This window comes from Fringilla coelebs (assembly GCF_963513975.1).
Source record: "Fringilla coelebs genome assembly, chromosome: 8".
Classification (NCBI taxonomy): Eukaryota; Metazoa; Chordata; class Aves; order Passeriformes; family Fringillidae; genus Fringilla; species Fringilla coelebs.
In genome coordinates, this window is record NC_140066.1 from 10369813 (window position 1) to 10391335 (window position 21523).

Consider the following 21523-nt stretch of genomic DNA (forward strand, 5'->3'; position numbering starts at 1 on the left):
ATATTGATGCCCTGTACTGAGGAATGTTTCCTTCCCTCCCACCTCCCTGGAGGCAGGGTGGCCATAGGCTCCTGGGGCACCAGCCCCTTCAAATCCTTGTCCTCAGAGCAGCTGTGGAGTCAGGGGGGCAACTGTTCCCACAGGGCAGGGAGAGAGGGGGGCTGACAGAGGGGAAAATACCTGTGAGGAACACAGAGCAGGTATTGACCATGATGGGAAAGTACCAAAAAAGGGTTGGGGTACCCCTCTGGCGTCCCTGCGCTGGCTGGCATTGAACAGCACAGACCAATATTCACAGAGTGCACAAAGCTCCACTTAAAACATTCCAGTTTCCTATCTAGAATTTATTAAGTGCAGGGGTAACCTTCTGTTAAAGCATACAAAAGGATTTCCCCCCTCCTTTTGAAATCCCAGATTAGGTCACAGGAAACAGACTATGAACACAGGATAGTTTTTCTGCCCTAACACACATTTGCCTCTTGTTTTCAGAAGCTGCTTCTGCTTCAGGGTGCCCAGAGATTCTCACCCTAAGCGGTGATTTTTCAACAAATTCCTCCAACCCTAAGAGAAGTCATCTGCTGACAGGGAATGGTGTAAGTGGATTTGCCTTTCTGTTCCAAAGACTAAGCAGAACCAGCTTCACAAGACTCAAAACCCTTCCATTACACCTGCTGTCTCAGCTCCCTCACTTGGTGCCACAGCATGGAAAGCTGCCTTGATCTATCAGCAAAGATACCACAACTGGCTCCAAAACCCTGCTCTTCCAAGACAGTCAAGGTCTCCCATGCTCACATTTATGTAATACTGCATGGGGGAGGCTCTAACTTGAGCCAAATTCTGCTTTCAACTTGATTTTACATCCTTTTATTCCTACTGAACTTGGATATATTTTTGGTTACAATTTAAAGTAGCAACTTTATACTGATTTCCAGTAAATCGTGAATGCAGTATGTCATGACACAGAATATTGTAAACACATTCTCTGTATTGTATCGTACAATTCACCTCCCTGCTGCCTCTGTGCTGGTTGTGTTTCATAGCCCAAGCTATAGATTACTCCATATACAAACAGATTATGAACCAGAACTTTTAACAGCTGTAACACAGCTATTTCAGAAAAATGCTCTCAGTTCTGCCCTTGAAGTGAGCAGTTCCAGGAAATGTGAGCACACTGCTGACCAGATAACATGCTAAGTTGTTCAGGAATCAGCTTAGCCTTAAGGTTGTGCTAGCTATGAGCTTGAAAAGGCTTGTTTCTGTATTATCTCCAGTGCACTTGAAGAAGGAGATACATTTGTTAAGCTTCATGGTTCACCCACTTCAATCAGGGCAGACAATTCCTGGGTCACATTTTAGTCCTGAAAAATCTCAAGAAAACCTAAGACACATTACAGAGTTCCTGACATTTAAAAAGCCACCTTTGCCCCTCATCAACTCCCAAAGCAGTTCTCAATCCTTCATTCAGCGTGGTGAAGAGTGCAGGAACACAAGTCCAACCAGTGGTGACCAGGAAACATGCAAGGGAGAAACTCACTTATGGCAGTAGGGAGAGAAAAAGCTCAGAAGAAAGTGCACCTGTTTTCCTGATGTCCCATGTGACAGTGCTGTGCAGATGAAGCCCACATCACCCCTCTGCAGTCTGGAAGTGGGGGGATAGTTTCTTTGGTGGTACAGCCCTCAAAAAATGCATGCTAGGAAGTCCAGCTCTCACATCACAATAACAACATGCAGAGCACTATGGAATTATGGAACATAAGGCTTAACAAAACCAGCATTGACTCAGAGGGTGAGAAAAGGCCTGCTTCTTTAAGCCACGTTAAGTGCTGGCATAAAGCAACTAATTTGACCTGGTAGCCAAGCAAAGCAAATTGAGTTCACCTGTGATGGCTTGTTAGCTGGAGCACTTGTTCTATAAAAAGCTGGTCTCAGTGGTTATTTGCTACCAATGAGGCATCTTAGCAAAGTATCGTTTCCTCTTGGGGGAAGGTAAGTTACTACCTTCCCTTTACTGCTTTTGTTGCTTTTCTTTTGGTGTATGCAATGTAATTATTAAGAGCTGTTTCAGTAGCAAAAACTCAAATCTAAACTTGGTTTGCATTATACTGTCTGCTGAGTAGTACATTTCCTGTTTTTTCCTTACTCTGCCTTTCCTGTCTTCAGACCTCTTCAATAAGTTGCCTCTTTAATTATTTAAATGTGGAAGGAATGAGTTGTTGCACAGTAACTCTAATTAATGAACTAATTTCCAACTTACTGTTTAATTTATCTGCAAATGATACTTGGTACATGGTTTAAATTTAACACTGGAGAACATGTAGGTTCATCGCAGTCTTTGTTCTACCAATAACCTACATATGGTACTTCAGACAAAAAGTTTCATGCTAATTAAAAGTCCTATAATAGGTAATGAGTGCAGTCTTTATGCTGTTTGGTTTCTATTTGTTGGCTAAATGAGTTCTGGGATATTGGAGCACCCAAATGTTTTGATAATCCACTGGCAGCTGCTCTGCAACAGCAACTGTATTTCATCCATAAACAACCAATTTGTTAAAGCAAATAAGGGAGTGAAGTCAAGCCCTGCTATGCCTTACTGTAACATCATCAGCCTGCTTGTCCACTTCCCCTCACCCACCAATTCCCCCAGGATTTCATCACACAGGTCCCTTAAAATGAATCCATAAATAGGTCACTGGATGCAGAATGCTTTTGTAGCAGGAAGAGTAAAGGATAGAAATGGGTTTAAGTACCACCCTTTTTATTCTGATGATGTCCCTTTTTGCTAGCTTGTCTTGTGCTGTCAGAATAGCAAGCCCTGCCTGTGCCGTGGCTACTGGGGCTGTGCTGCCAGGTGAGGTGCTGGGACTGCAAGTAGTGCTCTATGGACACCGACCTTACAGGACCCAACAAACCTGGCAGTGAGCAGGATCAGCTATGGGGGCCCAGCATGCCTGGCAGCTCTGGCTAGGGCTGCCTGGGGAGCATGGCAGGGAGACACTGTCTTGGTGGCCACTCTGTTCACTTGCAGGTCCAACAAATATTGCTGCCTCTCCAGCAACTGGCTGGCAGGAAGGGCCAGTCCAGCTACACGGTGTCAAGAGGTTCCTCCCAGCACAGCTTCCATCAGTTTCACACTAATTGTAAATAAAATAGCAAGGGGCACCAGATAGATCTCACAACTGATTTGATTGGTGACTAAGCAAGCGTGTCCTCTGCCCTGCTCACAGGGACTGCCGGGCTAGGGAGCCCTTCATGTGCTCCCAGTTGTTGTACAGGGCGTAGAGGCCAGTCAGCGTCAGGCCTGCGATCCCACCTCGTGCTATCCCGCGCACTCCACCTGCAAAGAACAAAACACATTGCAGCTCATTAGTGTTACTGTCAGGAAATGGTCAGTGAACAGCAACCTCCAAGAAGCTGTTTAAATCCAGAGACATCTGAATGAACAGTCCTTTCTTGAGTAACTCTCCAGTAAGAGTTCCTGTGCTTTTTGTACCTTCCTCTCAAACCTGTTGCCAGGCTCATGGTCACTCATTCCTAATCCTGACACTAATTCTGCTGGAACGACTTCCTCTCAAACTGTGTTAGCACTACTGCTTCAGGGAACGACTATGGAGCACTGGCAGCCAAGATGGCTTTTCCCAAGTCCTACTTAATCTAGTCTATCTGTCCTTATTACATTTGTTTTTACAGATAGACATGCTCTCCTCCCATTACAAACTCTCCTTCAGGTTTTCAATTATGGTAATTAGCTTGGGGCAGAAGGAGAAAGAGCAGGAGGGAAATAAGTGAACAAAATAACAGCTGATATGGGCATGACACTGGGCTCCAGAGATTCATTAGGGCCATCATGCAAAACCTATCACTGCTTCTGTGTCTTTAGAATTTCAAAACTTTTTGATTAAAGAATACGAAGTAGGTGAAAGGGATTAGCTGGCAGGTACTTAGTATGGTGTCCATTGAACAGCTTTCTTTATTATTTTATTAATAGTCAGAATTATCACCTTGCAATGGTAAAAACTGAGTCACACAGGTGATTAAAGTTTTAACATGCTGGTGAGCACATTAATGTAAAGCAGAAATATAGGGCAAATTTGGCTACTGCCTGCAGGTAGTGCACCTGGCTGGAGCTCGGAGTCAGGTGGCAGCCTATGTCCACTCTATCTACATGAGGACTGGGGTCTACAGGGGCACAAGCAGAGGCTTCTGCAGCTTTTACTAAACAGCAATACTTCTGTGCCTTGGCAGTGCTCCCAGAATGCACAATAAATGCACAGAACACCTGGAGTATGACCCTCAGTGCTAGGAAAACTTCAGTGAGCTTGATTCTGCAATGTTTATCATTGCAGCTGAACCAAGCTAGATAATGTGTACAGTGTATAGAACAAGGCCAGTTTTGCTGACAGCAAGATAAAAAACCCCGCCTGCTTTACTGGAGAAACTGACAGGGCAGTTCGGGTTCCTCAAACCTGCGAACAAATGTACCTCAGTAATCAGAGATTGTGTTTGGGGTTCTTTTTTTTTTTTGCTTTCCATTATGGGTCATAAAGCTGTCTCACAGAATTGCCTTTAGGCTTTTAGTGAGGCAACAAGCTGTTGGCATCAGCTAGACTGACACTGTGTTACCTGTGCTGCAAGGTTAAATGGGTTTCACTGGAGTTGATAAACCTCCCTGTACTGCCCAGGCATGCAATGAAACCAAGAAGCTGAAAAGTGGGACTTGGTATTAGAAGCCATGTCTAGCCTTAGTTTCTAGAAATGTCATTGCCAGACCAGCTGTGACAATTTGAGAGGTTTTTTTTAGGGTATAAGGCTGAGTTCACTGCTGTAACTGTTGAGAATTCAACAGCTCTGAGAACAGCCCAACTGAATATGATCTATGTGCCTAAATCAGCATTTAGGAAAGCAAAGGTAGATGTTCTGTGTTTGCTAACTGATCCTGAATTTGTTGCACAAAAAGCTTTTCATAAGAAGGGCTTGCAGCTGGGTACACAAAACTAACCATGTGCAAGCAGCATCTGGCAAAAAGCCACAGGTGAAATTTAAAGGACACTTTGTGCAAAACAAGTATTTGAGATAATCCGTAAAAATACTGACTCCCCATTCCTGCTGGGGTAAATGAATACAACATTAGAGCCCAATTTTCTGCTGTTCATATCAGGATTCAAGAGATCACAGCAGGAACCCCCAAAGGGGGCTCACGATCATCAGGTGTACAAGGAAATGTGGAACATCCCCACAGAATGTGATGTACTACAGAACTATGCCTATTCCTATGGGCTCTTTCCTTACCCCCCAGCTTCAATTCCTCTCCTTTCCCCTTAAAATCCTATTCTTCCTATGCAAGAACAGGTAGTTGAAGGGTGATCAAGCCTGGCTGCAGATTCTGTGAAGTCAGGGCTGTACAAGAAAGCTGCCATCCTTAACTCTGGTCGCTGAGCTGTCTTCTAGCACCCACGTATGAGGACTTTACATGTGCTGCTCCTACTGCAGCAAATATTGGTGTTGTCAAGTGCTGAGCCAGCCAGGTAAGGATGGCAGCTCCGAACCCACTGGCAAAAGTCAACCACAGGGCTTAAAGCCATCTGTAAGCCTGCAGACCACTTAGGGACATTGCTGGAGATGTTTCATGAACAGGGTACTAAACTTGTGCAGTTGGTATAGGTGCATGACTGAGAGAGGAAATAGCCAGGAAAACATGCAGAAAGTGTTCCTTTACCAGTGTTTCTATACTATGCTTCTGCTACAAAATGTTGGGGGGGTTTTGAATTTTTTTTTGTAGCAGTTGCTCCTGATTTCTGAACTACCCACAGTAATTACAAAAAAAAAAAAAAGAGGAAAAAACCTTTCCTTTCCCTAACTGGTTGGATTTGTGTTTGAGTAAATATGTCCGGGTCTGTGGCAGACTTCAAACAGTAATGCACTTTAGAACACAGCCCTGATGCTGGGCAGAAAATCTTAGGGCCTCTGAGAAAATGAACTTGTTAACAAAAATGAAAAAGAAACTCTCCACTCCCATCCCAGCTGTGTTTGCGTGATAGAACACGTTCCCACCCCTCCTCTGCAATCACTCTGTGCAAGCCTTTGATACCAAGTCTGCCCTGACAAGCCCTGCTGAAACATGGCCCTGAGCCCCTAATCTTGCATGTCCCAGTAAGATAAGGGTTCCAGCTGACAGACCCTTCTGGAAGCAGGTATTTTGAGATCAGGCACAAGAGTTGAGAACTGCTGTGGGTTTCCAAAGATACATCTGATGCTGCCTAAATGGGAACTAAGTTCTCTGGCTTTAGCTGCTGCACCCTTTCACCACCAAGTATTGTCCCTCCTCTATACATTTCAATAGGTTCCAGCTTACACTGTGCCATGGCACAGCTCAGCATTCCAATGCACTGTGCCATGGCACACTGTATTCCAACAGCACAGCTCTGCATTTCAGCACTGCAGGAGCCACTCCTAACACTGAGCTGCACCTGTCTAGTAGGTAAAACCATGTGGGAACCATGGTTAGAACCATTAGAACCTTCCTGTCTCTATTTTCAGAATGTTACTCCAAATGTCCTGGGGAACGTTTAAAGCAAGAACCATCCAATAGTAGGCATTCCAAATACCTTCACCAAAACCTCAGACCCACTTATGCCAAACAAAAGAAGACTAATCTTTAAATTGTGATGAGTTTTCTGTCTTTCAATCTATCTCGGATACTCTGAATGAAAACAGCTTCTCTTTCTGCCAAGCCTTCAAAAATACTTTAAAAATACTTTTAAATTGTTTAAAGGGCTGAACTCAAGTGTACAAGGCAATCTCAGTTCTGCTCCAAATTCAAGTTCAGTAACCAGACCATCTGAACCATCAAGCAGTCATTTGCTGGAACATCTCTGGGTGGCCTCATGTCATTAGAAAGTATCAAGAGTTTCCTCTGGCTGCTCCATGGGGTTCATTTCATGAAATCTCGTAAGCAGTGGGGAAAGTCTGTGAATACAGAAATTACTGAGGAAACGGATAAAGTTCTATTTGGAAGCAAGATATATTCCAGAAAAGCATCTTCCATTTTCGTATTGCTGCAGCTAAGGCAGTATTGTGCTTAGAATACAGAAACAACAAAGCTTAAAAGAGGGCATATTGTCTGCAGTTACTGTGGTATGAAGGCTAAATTAGAAAAAACAGTAGGAATCTACAATTTACTGGTTTGGAAGTACTAGAGCTGTTGAAGTTACTTTGCAAACATGATTAAAATTTGCTGTCTTCTCACTGTGAAAGCAGCAGCACCTGACTGACAGGAGGCTACTTCAGCTACTGTAAATGAATGGCACCTGCAAACTCTGCAAATCCCTGCAGCTCTGAGTTCACTGCTCCTGACTACCAGAGCTGGGCAGCGCTGCTCTCAGTGGCCACACATACTCTTAGACATCAGTCCTCAATAACTAAGAAAGCCTCAACAAACTGTTACCTGCCACTTGGGCCATTGCTTGTACATTGTCCTTATCTCTTCCTTATTTCAGAGTAAAAAAAAAAAAAATCCTTTCTCTTAACATCATCTGATTGTTAATCCTATAGACATGTTATGTTAAAAGGGGTTCTTAAATTTCCAAAATGTCTCACAGTCCTTAACTTAAGGGATGACAAGCAAGCTCTTCACTTTTTTCCAAATACTGCAGAAAAGTAAGACATCCCAGGCCTGTCCCTACAGCAGTCCCTAAAAAGCTCTCCCCCCTCTCTGGGCAAGACAAATAAGAAAACAGGCCTGTCTGGCCCAAAGAAAAACATGGGTTGGGCTTAGAGAACAGGCTTTTTATAGCTCAAGAAGCTGTCAGCTAACATAGCTGCCTTTAACTACCCAAAGGATGTCACAAAAATGATCTTCAGCTCCCACCAGATTTTACTGCTGGCAATAAAACGTTCAACCCTTCCTAATTTTTAATGGACTGGCTTTTCAGGGTTGTGTTCTGAGGTTTTAAAATGACAACCACTACTTTCAGCTATTGCTAGCATGCAATTCCTGTCTTTTCAGACACACCATTTTCTGTACCAAATTATGTGACATATGTTGTTCCAAAGGCATGAGATGCTGTACCTAGGATTGTGTGCCTACTGCACAGAAGTAAATTCAGTTTGACCATAGCATTAGTTTACCTTCGTTGCTGTTACCCCTAACCTCAAAAGAGGAAAAAAATTATCCAAGAAAAAGAACATCTATAACCTGTGTAACCCTCAGATAAGAGGTAAAGGTTGGTTAACTTTTCTGCTTACTGAAGCCTGTCAGGCATTCCAGTGAGAAATTAATTGCTGTCAGAGTGGGTCAGGCCAAAGTCCCAGCTAGTTCATTTTTTCCTGAGTGAATAATCTGCATGCTTGGGGAGGAGTGTAGGAGCTTCAGCCAGCTGTACCTCTGTGACAACTGGAGTCATGCATTTTCATGGTGGGAGGGTACAACAGTGTCATAGTGCACAGTGACAATCATTTTTGTTTGGTGGTTTGCTACTTTCATGACTAATACAATGATAAGAAAAACAAATAAAGGTGACCAGTTTAGAAAAGAGGTTGAAAGCACATGCAAGGAGGCTAAACATTTGTTTGAAGATATGTTTGTCCTTTGTAACATTTATGAGAAAAAACATGGCATAACAGTTACTAACTTCTGCATTTGCTTAAAATTAAAGAATAAATAGTATCTTAAATGGAAAAGCCATCCTTGTGGACTTAGCATTTCAGACCCCCTTTTAGCAAAACTTGAATTGATTGAGTTGCTGTAACATTTCTCTTGCATATGCCACTGGTAGAGGAACCCAAAGGGTTTTCTTGTAACTGTTACCCAAACTGAACGTTCTGGGTAGAGGCTTAGTGGTGAGCTCAAAAAATAGCTCCCATGAAGTTGTAAGTCTGGTGTATCAAATTAATATGTACTCTTATTGCTGCATTTGGGCTAAAATCTAGTCAGTAATTGTGGCATTAAATTTAAACAAATGTGAAAGCTGGAGATCACTTTGGTCAGATGAATCAAGCAGAAGTTGTTTCAAAACCCCTCACATCAGTTGTCCATTCCCACTCACTAGGTGTCTTTTGACCTAAGCCATGCAGTACTGCTGAGATGGAGCCCAGCCATCACCTGCTGTTTCTGGGGATTGAACTGCTTCAGTCACTTCAATGGCAGTTTCAATGAGTAATGGCACTGCCAGTGAATGCAGGGAGGGGGCTGAATTGCCACTGTCCTCACTTGCAGAGCTTTCAAACCTCTCTTATCTTCTCCCACACAAGCTGTGTCAAGTAGCTTTACACAAAACTTCTCACAATCAATGGCTTTAGAACGTGCAGGTTCTGTTTGACTGCTGCCATTTTGGTAATGATTAACACTTCTACAAGGACAAATTGTGAAAGCTGGGACCAGTTTGGAGCAACCAATCTCAGACTTCATGAAGTCTTCCCAGCAGTTTTTTTTTCTTGTCCACTCATCAGGTGCTTAATCATTGGTTTCAGAAATTCAGTCTAGGTTTTGCAGTGTTCACAGGAGTGTTTTTCAGTGCAGAACAGATTCTGATGTGATTCCTCCATCAGTGCAGTGGTAAAGCATGAAGTTATAATAAAATAAAAGACCTGCCATACATTATCCCATTTCTTCTGAAATATGTTCCTGATCTCTGGAATGACGAAGTGGGAAATCTGAGTGTTTGAATAGCACTGCTTGCAACTCTGTATCCACCCTTTGGGGACTACAGAGCAGCCTTAATTTGCAATGGCATGTTGTGTGAGCTTCCATCTGACACTGAAATATGGAGATTAATAACTCAGTGTCCTGGACAGCTTTTATATTTTCCTTTTCTTAATGCCAACATGTCATGGCATTCTATGTAGCACAGGAAATTATTACAGTCTTGATGTGTCAGATGGGTGCTATCTTTTGCAAGGTTTAAATATTCCAGGTTTCCAGGTAAATATATACAGTGATGCAGTGTAAAGGCAGAACTTACACTTTTTACCATACAGAATAAGAAAGGGTGCTCTGGCATAAGGTGACAGGAGAGGCAGCAGTTTCTCTGCACTATAGTTCATAGGCACAACACACACTTGAAATATAATCGTGTAATGAATAGAGATTTACTGAGTTCATTTGCCTTTATAAGGACTGCCATTAGCTCTGTAGATCTTGTGTTACAAAACAAATGTCCCACTGTGCCCTGGTAATAAAAACCTTAGTAGTGTCAGATGACTGTGCATGTGACTGGAGTAGTTATCTGTGGTTGCACTGTGCCAAAAAAATATTACACATAATGCGAGCTCTATACTTCTGGAAGGTAAGGGGAATGCTTCTGCTGAAGTATTAGATGAGGAAGTATTAATAAGGAGAATTAATAAAGCCCTACAGAAAATATTAGGCTTTTATATGCTACCCCTTCCAGCTTTTCTTGGTAATCTGTCATATCACTCATGAAATCCCAAGGAAGAAATGGATTACAGGAGAGCTATGTCCCCTTGCTAAGTTAAGAGTCTCAAATTTATGAAGGCTGTTCCAGCCAGTTATTTGTGGTTTCAGGTACTCTAAGCCATCAGGAAAATAGAATTACTTAAACTGTTCTCCCCCAAAAAAGCAGACCTTTAGGAACACTGTTAAGACACTGAGGGTCAGTTAGATATGCAAAAGTACATAGGTCAATTCTTGCATTATCTCCTCCATAAAATGCAGGTGAGTCATGCAGCCAAACATTTACTGAGTAACTTAAAACATTTTCCGTGTGCTGATGTGAATCTGTGGTACCCAGCAATCCTCTAAAAAAGATACCTCCAATTGTTAAGCTTGGAACATGTGTTGACAGCCATTTTGCTGATGAAGATCAGACCCTCTCTCCTGCAAACAATTCAGTTTGCATCAGCAGTCTCACCTTAAATCCATGCTGTTCTCAAATAACCTTTTTTGTAGGTTTTGACCACCATGCAAAGATCACAAGACAGCAGTTTCATGAAAACCTAAGTAATAATTTCACAAATACATAAATTTCTCTGTGTGTAGGGTTCTTTGCAGCTCCAGGTACCACTATCATGTGAATTACTGTCATATGGATCACTTTATTAAGTTTAATATTCATGAAATCAATCTCTGTGTTCTGTGTTTTCCTTCCCTGTCCCCATTCACTTTGGGAGGTAGTTCCCATTTGCCTGTATCCACTCATGGACTTGAGAAACGATTAGATTTATTCTTGCTATTGCTGAAAACATGGCTAGGAATGAGATGGGTATGTATTTTATACAACCTCACCATATATCTGAGGAAATCAATGACTTGTTTCTTCAGTATACATGTACAAGTCATAATTTGGCTCTCATGGTTACTGTCCTGTGCAGTTGCAAAGAATCAAATTTAATTCAGCTGGATTTTTTTTTTTTTGTGCAAGTTTTCCTTAGGTAGCCTTAGCTGGGTGAAAAGCATTGTGGGTTAGGGGACATTGAGCTAATAGCCATTTTTACACTGTCAATTTTGAGAGCAGACAGTATTTAGTAAAATTAATGAGAATCCTAATAATTAGGATAAGCACAAGAGAAGGAAAAGGAGAAATATTTTGCGACTCTACCAGTGCTTTTGTATAGCATTCCTGTCAAGGTTCCAGCAGCTATGGTGTTCAGGTCATCTTCTGCACCTCGTGTTTTTTCAATGATGACTCCAAATGCACTGTAAAGTAGAGCTGAGGGAAAAAAAAAAAATTAAAAAAAACCTTCCATGGTCTGAGGCCCAAAGCTTAGAATCCAGGCTTGGTGTACCTACTCAGACTATGCTTCTGAAGAACAGATTTTCTGCTTATTTGAAGGGAATCCTCTGCAGAATGCTATCTTTGGTGTTTCTTTTCCAAATCTCTTCCTGTATAGTTATTTTTTCTTTCTCAAGCTATAGTTTGGTTAAAATGTGACATTTTTCATTATAATATGTGCTATAAAGCACTGACTGATGTTTAAGCCTATTTTGCTAATTCTAATTTGTTTGAAAATTCAGTGTTTAAATTTGTACTGGCAGTTTCAGTCCTCTGTGGATGACATGAAACTAAACCCAGCACTTTCTAGGTAGGGAAAATTGCTGTCCGTGTGTGATGAAATGTGAGTTAAGTACAGCATTCAGATCATGCTACCAAGAGCTGGAGTACAATGGGTTATGTTTCTTTTAAAAATGACTAGTGGAATGCTTGGGATTTGACATTTACAGCTGTTTCACCTCTGCTTGTGCATGAAATCTTTATCCCCAGAGGGCCTTTTTCTTTGGGACAACTTTAGGGACTGTCCTGGAAAGAGAAATGCATGGGCTTTTTAGCATGCATGCATTTATCATTTATACATTTTGATGAAAGGAAAAGCCCTCACCCCTCATGATACACTCATATTTCATGCTGGCAAAGAATAGTAGAGTATGTCATAACTTTGAAGTGATAAAGACAATGCCATTAAACTCATTCCTTGCCCTCCAAGAATTTGAAATCTTTCCTTCTGCTAAAAGGTAGCAAATCCTTCATAAGTACCCACAGTAATGTCAATGAGCTAACAGCAGCATTGTTCTCCATTCAGCCCAGGCAAGGGTATTTCAGTTTGTCTTAGCAGCAAGTAGATTAGCAATGAGGGAAGGAAAAGCTGAACTCAACACAATTTTTTAAAACAGTTCCACACAGATGTTGCTTCTGTTCAGGAACAGAATGATAAATACTGTCAGTAGTGACAAAAAAAAATCTCTGAGGTACAGAAAGGCTGCACAAGGTGAAGTAAGATGCAAAAATAATTCAGCTCCTTGAAAGGAATTTCTCTGGTAGCTAGGACAAGAAAGAGGTCTACCAGAATCCAAAATACAAATTTCTGCTTAACTCTGTGATTTTGGAGGCCACATTTTGTAAGAAAAATAACAATTTGTTACTGGAATGCACAAACATTTTCTTGAGTAATCTTTCTTCAAACACAGCTGGAAAAACCTGTTAATGTGTCACTCAAACTGAAACCTTGAACTGCAGTGTGCCTGCATCTCAGTTCTCAGACATGTTTTTGTTAGACTTGGAACAAAAAAAAAGAAAAAAATAATCCAAACAAAAAAATGGCCCAAAAAATTCAGCATGCATTACTTATAGAAAAAAAGCCTTTTTTGCTGTAGCTCAGAATCCTCCCTCCAACTCTGCCCTCTATAAAATGCCTCAAATGGTAATGCCTAAATTAAATGGCAGGTAATCTGCTCTTCAGAAATAAGACTGAAATAAAATGTCATACATGCAACTTAGCCTATACTTTGATGCATTTCTCAAAAGTCAAACAGATGTAGACTGGGTTATAACATGATGTAGTCTCTGATTTAAATATTGCTAAGTCCAACTACAACTTTGTAGGACAACAAGTTCCATTATTTTTCTTCAAAATAACTTAATCAATTTTGGATATCTCCTTTTAAAGTTATTGCATCAGTTTTCATTTTTTAAGATTCTGGGGGAGGAAAAAAAAATTGTCATTTCTAGGGCATTAGTTATTTCACTGACTTTTATGAAATAGTATCTTTTTCTGAGGCAACTGATGTGATTTTATTCCACAGCCCCCTCCCACCCAAATCTCAGTTCATAGAAGTTTTTCTCTTATACCTCAGGCTATTGGTCATTTTCTTTTCTCTTTTTTTCTAACCCACATTAGTTATAAGCAACAATTAGGTTTAGTCAGTGGTACCATGTCTGATTTTCCTTGCTAATGTACCATCATTTAAAGGATAAATCTTTATACTGACTATCATATTTCTTCTTCACATAAACATTTTGTTGACTTTAACAGGAAACAAACATTAGGCAGTTGATCACATGACCACAGAGTCTCAATGTAGGTTATTTATTTCAGAAATATTAAATTATATTTTCAAATTTAAGTTGTAATTTAATTGGAATTTATTAACAAGTAAATGTTATCTGTAATTTTTAGTTATTTCTGATATAGCTAGAATTTTAAGAACAACTATAATAATGTTTATAATACAGTAAAAAATTTGGGTTTTAATTAAAGGCTTTTGGCTCCTTATGCTGCAAATCCTATTTTAGCCTTTAATTTCCGTTTTCATGTCTACTGAAATACCCTCAAGCCCCCAAAGAAAAAAACCTGCACTTTTTCCTGATGGATTAAATAATGAAAATTTAGAGAACACTCTTATTCAGATAATACACAAATACACTTTCCCACAATTCCAACTTTAAGTTGTTTTCCCTATGAAGGAATGACTTTACTTACCCAGTGATCCCAGAGTGTTAGCCCATAATGCTCCTTGCCGTGTCACCATATTTAGAATTCTATAAAGGAGTTAAGAGGTATGAAAACCTTTCGCACTCTGTATTTACATCAAGGCAGTGTTTATGACAGTAGGGCTTGTGTGTTTACAATATATATGTGGTTAACAAAACTGCAATGACAAACTAAAAGCTTTTCAAAGCAAATATTCAGTCCTGTCAAGTCTTAAGAAAATCTTTCTCTCTTGACCCTCCCCAAGACTCAAATCTCTTCCCTTCAAATGACTTTCTAACCTGAGTTGTCCTTCCTTACATGGTGACCACACACAGCTCCAGGAATAACTGACACACTTATGCAGACTTAGTTGGGTAAAAGGTCTCCAAGAAAGCCTCAGTGCTCCTCTACAAGGACCATATGTCAGGGAGTGTGGGGATGCCTGAGCAAATGGTGTGGGCAAAAAAGGAAGTCCGGACTGCAGTAAGTCAGGAAGGGAAGAGACAGTCCCTTACAACCTCATCTGTCCACCAGCACCCAGCAAAAAGCCAAGAGGTGTGTCTGTTTGTTTGGTCTGTGTGTAGGCTTCCAGACTAGCACTAAAGAGGAAAAGAAAACCCTTAGTGCACTTTCAGGGAAGCACAATGCCACTTCTTGCTGGTACCAGCTGTCTCCAGAACGGTGACAACAGCAGCCAGAAGAAACGACTGATCTTTATCTCCCAGCAGTGTAACACTATCACAGGCATAGTATTGCTCTGGACAGCTGACTACCACTGGAACTTAAGTTCAGCATTTAATGTCTGACACTTTAATTGCTTTATGTTCCTTCTGATTTAATTTTCTATTGTTTTTCCTTTTTTTATAATTTTCATTAGGACACAGGTTGTTACTGAACATGGTTAGGCAATGAACTAAACAATAATGGAACATTTCGTTTTGAAACAAGAGGAAAAAAGAAATCTAAGAGGCTAGGGTATTGATAACCTCTCCTTAATTACAACCCCCACCTTTTAACTTTATATTAATTCTGAATTGATAAGAGAAGCAGTAATTCTAACAACCATGGCATACTGCGAGGTATTTGATGACAAGTGAATAATAGCAAAATTAAAATTCACTAAGAAGTAAATCTGTGTACATCAGGGATAAATTTGGAAGAAATCTAGCTAAGCAAGTCTTTTCTCTGCACCTGATGAGGGAAAAAGAGAACTTAATGCACCGTTGGAAGGTGATGACCTTCAGCAGACCTTTGCCTTGCAGAGCCAGGATAAGAGCAGCATGTGCACTGACTGCCACCTCCTGGGCTTGACCTGCACAGGTTTGTGCTTAACATCGAGGCTTTCTCCAACTCTGCTCATTCCAAATCCTAAGATACAATTCTGTTCATCTGGAGCATCATGAAAGAGTCATAATTATAGTGGTGAATATTTTGATAAAGCGGGGGATGAATATAGAAACAATTAAAAAAGGAGCAGAGCCAATATAAACTGTACCAGGAAATATGAAGTTACTCTTCTGAAATTCCCTTGTTCCAAAGTATTCTGGGAATGAAAATTTCCCATGCTTTTCCCCAGTTATTCTGTTCCTCTGGTTTCCAATGTCTCTCTCACTTAGGTTTTCCTATAGCTATGTCTAAGCTGCCATTATTTTAAGAAGAGGCATCCTGTTGAAACAAATGTTCCTTTGCTGCGTTCTTTCAAACAATCAGGTAAGGTGAAAACACAGCAATGCCATGGGTGCTCCTGGATCCATAACCCAGAACAGCTCCCCCCTGCAATGCCTGCTCAGCAGCACACACCAATGTCATCCCTGATGCAAATCTAGGCAGGCCCAGCTCTGCATTTTAATCTTTTCCTGCTTGTGAAAAGCTTGGGAAAGAAGGGAGACTCATGCTCAGAGAAATTACAGCAAAAAATAGCTGAAAGTAAACACTACTGCTTCTGGGAATACTTCTACATATGAAAACTGCTTTGACTTTGAAGTAGATTTTTAGTAAACATCAAAGTAGTAATTATTTCTCAAATATTTAAGTAAGTCACAGGACACACTAACTGTGACTAAATAAAAAGCAAAAGGGTTGAACTGAACATCACTGTAACTAACAACATGTAATAACTTGATCAAGACAAATAGTGACTCCCGCTTGTCCCCACTAAAGAAAAAAACACCAAAACATTTATTTTTGCAGTATATTGAGATCTAACCTTGTATAAACTGGAAGAAACAACTCTGTCACTAGGAAGTACGTTTTTTTTTCAGATGGAACACTTACTGTACATTTCTAGGTTTTGACCATGCCATATTCTGCGTCTCCTTCAAGCCAAGTCTCAAACCATTCAGTGCACCAAATGCTGCCCCTAGTTGAAATAATATCAGTTATTACTTTTTAAGAAGAAAAAGAATAAACAACACTAGAAGCAAATACTAAGAATAGAATTCAGTGTATAAACTAAAATCAAGTATCTCTTTACTTAAGATTAGAACAGACAATGTCTTGCAGAACAAGACATTTCCAATCTCATCCATCACTGTAGTGCACAGGTGTTACCGGGACAGCAGGGAAAAGTGAAAACCACAACCACCTACCTGTCATACAACATCCTCCAATGGTAAAAAAGGCCAGCTCAAATCTGCCTCGAGTTTTGTTGGCTCCTGTGGGCAAGATAAACTCATCTGTATCCTGGGAGAAAACAAAAACAAATGCTTTTGTATTTTCCAAGTCCAGTTCAAAAGGTAAGCCATATTCATTTTTTTTCTTTAATTCATGCAACAAACTAAGGATGGATGAATATTTCTGGAAAATTCTTGCCTACAGTAGCACAGAGATGGAATGTACCATGTGCATACTGTATTGAGCATGAAAAAGGACTGTAAAAAGTTCAATTGACTGAGGTTTTTTTTTTTTTTCTCCCTAGCTGTGCTAACTTTTTATAAATTACATCAGTCAGCCAAGGAACTCATACTGTGTGGGTTGTTGGTTGTTTTGTTTTTAATGACTATTTGCTTAATTACATCTTGCAGCAGGCAATACAAGCCTTCTACAAACATTCTTGTTGTGTGATTACATAGCACTGTTTCCTCACTGAGCAACCCAGTCTGATACAATAATGCATTAATTTAGTTTCCCAATACTCTGATACTAAATAAAAACTGCCTTTTATGAAAAGAAGTATTTCCTTGCACTAAGTGACCTACTCAAGGATGTGAAAAACATAAAGAATACACTCAGAACCAGTGATGATCGCACATGAAATATGTGAGTTTGATTAATTTTTCACTTGTCCATCTTTCTTCTACAGGGACACACTAGTGTTCTTGCAAGCCAGTGGTCTAAAAAGCAAGAGAAACTGTCATATGTGCAGAGATAAGGTGTGCCAAGGCACTTCTTCACTAGGAGATATTGAAGATGCCTGTTGTTGAATAAGGTGCTAAAGCAGCAGATCTCTTTTAAGCTTCTGTGCTTTCCAGTCACAGTTTTATCCACCCCTCCTTAACTGATGCATGACTCCAACAGCTGCAGGCTCAAGGAAATGCATTCTAAGGGGTTTTACTGGCCCACACTTGATGCTGAATGTGAATGGCAATACAGAAAAAATAGCTCATAAAATTGCGCTCGTTGTGCCATCAATAAAACAAACCTACAATATGGTTTCTATCTTCCTTGTAACTAGACAGCTGGAGAAATTCAGTGTTTACACAAGTTAGTAGTTTCTAACAGTTTTCATTACTGTCCCAAAAGTCAAGAGGAAGCAATCCTTGCCTAAGTAACATCTAAATTTCTAGAGGCAATCTCCAAAGCCCATCCTCTAGGCTTTTGCCAAAGGCTGACACACAAATTTATAACACCTGTTACCCGCTGCAGGCAACACAGCATTGCAGAAAACAGCTTGTTCCATGCCTGCATTCATGGACCAACCAAAAATGTGGGGTTTAAAGTAACAAGTACCAGTGTACCATTTGTTATTATGGGAAGACCTCTTATATTCTGAAATATTAGCTATGTCTTTTTCCTTCATATTTTGAGCCCAAGGAACCTGTGGAGACTGTTTAGTGCAACCCCCACTGTTGAAAGAAGGGTCAGCCAGTGCTAGGCACTCAGAGCCATTCCCATGTTGTGTGATTCTCTAAGGAGACCTCACAGCTTGTAGGGGCAACTTGTTCAGGTAAAAAAAATGGAATTCTCTTTTATTTCAACGCACCTTGCTCTTACTTCAATACACAAGAGCTAAACGCGAAGGACAGTGAAGCGTTACAACATAGACTGCAGCCTCTAGTATTACATCAATAGGTATTTTTAGAAGTGTTTCATGGCACTAATACCAATACCTTTGCATTTAAAGCAAACTTCCCTTTTGTTTCTAAAAGTCTCTTAGTACGCATGCTTTGTTCCAAAATCCCTGCTATACCATTTTTAACACCAACATGTTCTCAGACAAACTACTAACTGAACAAAACCACTTTAGAGAGTGTTTGTGGAGAAAGTCTAAATAATCTCAGCTTCTTTCTGACCACTCAACAACAGCAGCCACAGCACTGAACCCACTCCCACCAGAGACACATCCATGGTGTTCTATCCTTCTGGGAATGTTACATTGTAACCCACACTACAACAGCTTCTAGGCCCCAGAACTGCATGCACAACTTCCACTTAGAAAAGAAACAGTGACCCAGGGTACCATGAAACCAGGCACAGAGGTTAGCAGGCACTATGCAGCTCTTGACCTTTAACTGCTCATTCTAGAAAACTTCATGTTCTCAGATAATATAAGCCATGTATGTACAAAAATACTAACTAAATAAAATCATTGACATGCATTCTAATTGGATTAACTTTAACATTTTCAGCTACAGTTAATTTTTATGAAAATGGAAAACATTTCTTGATTTAAAATATTTTTTCCCTTATGATAGCCTTGTTTTATATCAATTGCTGTTGAAATGTGCAAGTGTGACAGCAACATTATTCTATAGAATAAAACAGGAAATTTTACTTCACGATGGTTTCCCTTCAGCTGGGTAATGACATAAGGACAGTGATGTGAAATGTCCAGCTCCTGCCATGGCATAGCCTGTTACCAGGTATGGAGCTTGGCTGAACACCTCAGTAAACTGCCTGAACTTATCACAGTTCAGAAAACTCATCCATGAAAAGAGAGAGCTATTGGCTGCTCTTACTGACTGAAGGGGCTCAGTGGAGGTGTGAGCAGTGCCAGAACTTGTGTGAGGTGGTGCTGGGCTGTCTGCCTCAAGGCAGGGAGGGAGACCTCTTTCCAACAGCAGTAGGCTTGCATTGACACAACAGCCCTACCTATCCTCTGCATCATCAGTGCTCATTTTGTTCTAGATGTCACAGCACTTCAAGATTTACTGAGGACAATACTGAAAAAATTGCTGCTTTCCACTGTAATTCGGTTCAAGACTTCAGTGCACAGTGCCCAGCACTGCAGGAGGTTTGAGGTGCTCTCGTAACCGTGCAAACACTGAAATCGAGTTTAACACAATAAATACACGCCACCTTCTCACCTGGACTAGGTACTTGGGGTCCAAGTTTAAATAGGGTGACAAAGGGCTCATCCCAGTTACTAAAAGGAAAAAACACAGAACACTTTAATACCAACAATTCACATCCTGTAAGGTAAAAAGGGGGCAGAGCTCGTGCGTGGCAGGAGGGGAGATTCTGCCGTTAAGCTGTCCCTTTCCGGGAGGCGAGCGGAGCCCTGCGCTGGGCCGAGGCGAGCGCGCGGTCCCTGTGACCGGTGCCCGTCGCCACACGCGGCCCCGACGAGGCCTGGCACCTCCGCGCCCCCCACCCCGGGAGGCGCCGGCGGTCGGGATCGGCCTCCCGCGGCCGGCCGGCGGCGGAGCCCTCGGGGCCGCGTGATTCCCGGCACCGCCACCGCTCTCGGTCCCGGCCGCCCGGCCCTGCAGCGGCCGGTGCGCGGACACCGCCCCCCCGGGCCGGCTCCGCCGGCCGCCCCAGTACTCACGCGGCACCCCGGCCAGGTCGGCGTGCGAGTAGCCGAGCCCGCCGGCGCCGAAGAGGCCGCCGAGCCCGGTGCCCTTGGAGTTCCCGCCGCCCTCCATGGCGGCCCCGCGCCCGCCGCCCTCGCCACCACTAACGGCTGCCGCAAAGCGCCGCCGTAAACCGCCGCAAAGTGCCGCCCGGCCCCGCTGCTTTGCGGGTCGCCATGGCGACGGGGTGAGGCGCGCCGGGCGCCATCTTGCTCGAGCGCCGGGCCGCGCTCGCCGGACGCCGCTCGCTCCCGGCCCCGCCGCGCCCCCCGCGCCTTGGGAAGAGCCCGGCGTGCGGGACGGAGGATGCGGACTGGCGGAGCCGCTGCCGCAGCGTCGCGCCGTCCCCGGGGGGCGGGTGCTGGCCGGCCCCGGCGGGCAGGGCGGCCCCGCCGAGGATGAGCGCGGGCTGCGGGCGGGAACCCCCGCGGAAGAAAGCCCGGCCCGGCCCCGGCAGCCCCGGCAGCGGCTCCCAGGGAGAGCGGCAGGAGGGGCCCGGGGGCAGCAGCTCCGCCACAGCCGTGGGGAACAAAGGTTTGTACCGGCCCCGGGGCGGCGGGAGCGGCCGGGCGCGGAGCGGGGCTCGCAGCGGGGCTCGCTGGCGGCCGTGCCGCCCCCGCCTCCTTCGGCCGCCTGCGCGTTGTCGGCGTGCGGGACACCGGCGGTGCCCGTGGAGCCCGGGCTGCGCTGAACCGGCCCAGCTGGGAGCGGTGCTCGGCGCCCCCCGCCAGCCCGACCCGCCCGCGATCGCTCCTGGGGCTGGGCGGGAGGAGGAGGCGACCGGGCCGGAGGCTCCGAGTGTCCGTGTCCCTCTCTGCCGCTCAGGGCATCTCTGCTGTGCTGCTGCCGGCCTGGGCAGCGCTGGGCGGCGGGGGCCGCGTGTGCCTGTGCACGGAGCCTCCCCGGAGCTGCCCTTCCTCGTCGGGCTGCAATTGTCTCTAACTGCGCCAGCGTGTGCCCTGTGTCCCAGCCCCTTGGGGTGATCAGTGCGCGCTGCTTCCCCTGGCAAGATCTTTACACCGGTTTTGTGCCTGATTCTTTGCAAGTTTCCACTCATAGTGCAAATCATCGAAGAGAGGTGTGAGCTGCTAAAGGTAGCGTGTTCCACAAGAGAGGGGACAGATATTTACTGCGGGATAAAAGGCTTTCAGTGGGGGTTGTGCCAGGCTGTCACACGAAGAGCCCAGAGTAATGACAGGAGCTCACATAAGCACGTGGCTGCCAGCTTGGAGTGCTGCTGGCCCCATGGGGTGTGGTGGCTGCTCCTGCTGCCACCTAACAAAGCTGTGTAGACGAAGTTCCCACGTGGC

General features: G+C 43.2%; 2 protein-coding genes across 2 annotated transcripts in view; one reads left to right on the forward strand and one right to left on the reverse strand.

The window, feature by feature from the left end:
• Positions 1-323: 323 nt before the first annotated feature.
• On the reverse strand, positions 324-20321 carry LOC311156277 (mitochondrial import inner membrane translocase subunit Tim23). Its single transcript, XM_084210125.1, has 7 exons — positions 20189-20321; positions 19725-19783; positions 16788-16881; positions 16474-16558; positions 14209-14267; positions 11553-11663; positions 324-3334 (listed from the first exon to the last, which is right to left on the reverse strand). The coding sequence occupies exons 1-7, from the start codon at positions 20283-20285 to the stop codon at positions 3219-3221; spliced, it is 621 nt and encodes a 206-aa protein (XP_084066251.1). The 5' UTR covers positions 20286-20321; the 3' UTR covers positions 324-3218.
• Positions 20322-20420: 99 nt separating this feature from the next.
• Positions 20421-21523, forward strand: part of PARG (poly(ADP-ribose) glycohydrolase) — a 58794-nt gene continuing 57691 nt past the window's right edge. The window contains exon 1 of the mRNA XM_084210745.1: positions 20421-20747. Within this exon, the coding sequence (XP_084066871.1) occupies positions 20612-20747 (136 nt within the window). The 5' untranslated portion in view covers positions 20421-20611. The remainder of the gene's footprint in view (positions 20748-21523) is intronic.

Bases quoted from the DNA above. Each gene is read 5' to 3' on its own strand.
- LOC311156277 (XM_084210125.1), bottom strand. From the start codon at position 20,285: ATGGAGGGCGGCGGGAACTCCAAGGGCACCGGGCTCGGCGGCCTCTTC. The intron at 14,268-16,473 runs GTAAGTGTTCCA...ACTCCTTTATAG, and splicing joins TCAAAACCTAGAAATGTACA to AATTCTAAATATGGTGACAC. The intron at 3,335-11,552 runs GTAGAGTCGCAA...TGTTCTTTGCAG, and splicing joins AATGCTATACAAAAGCACTG to GTGGAGTGCGCGGGATAGCA.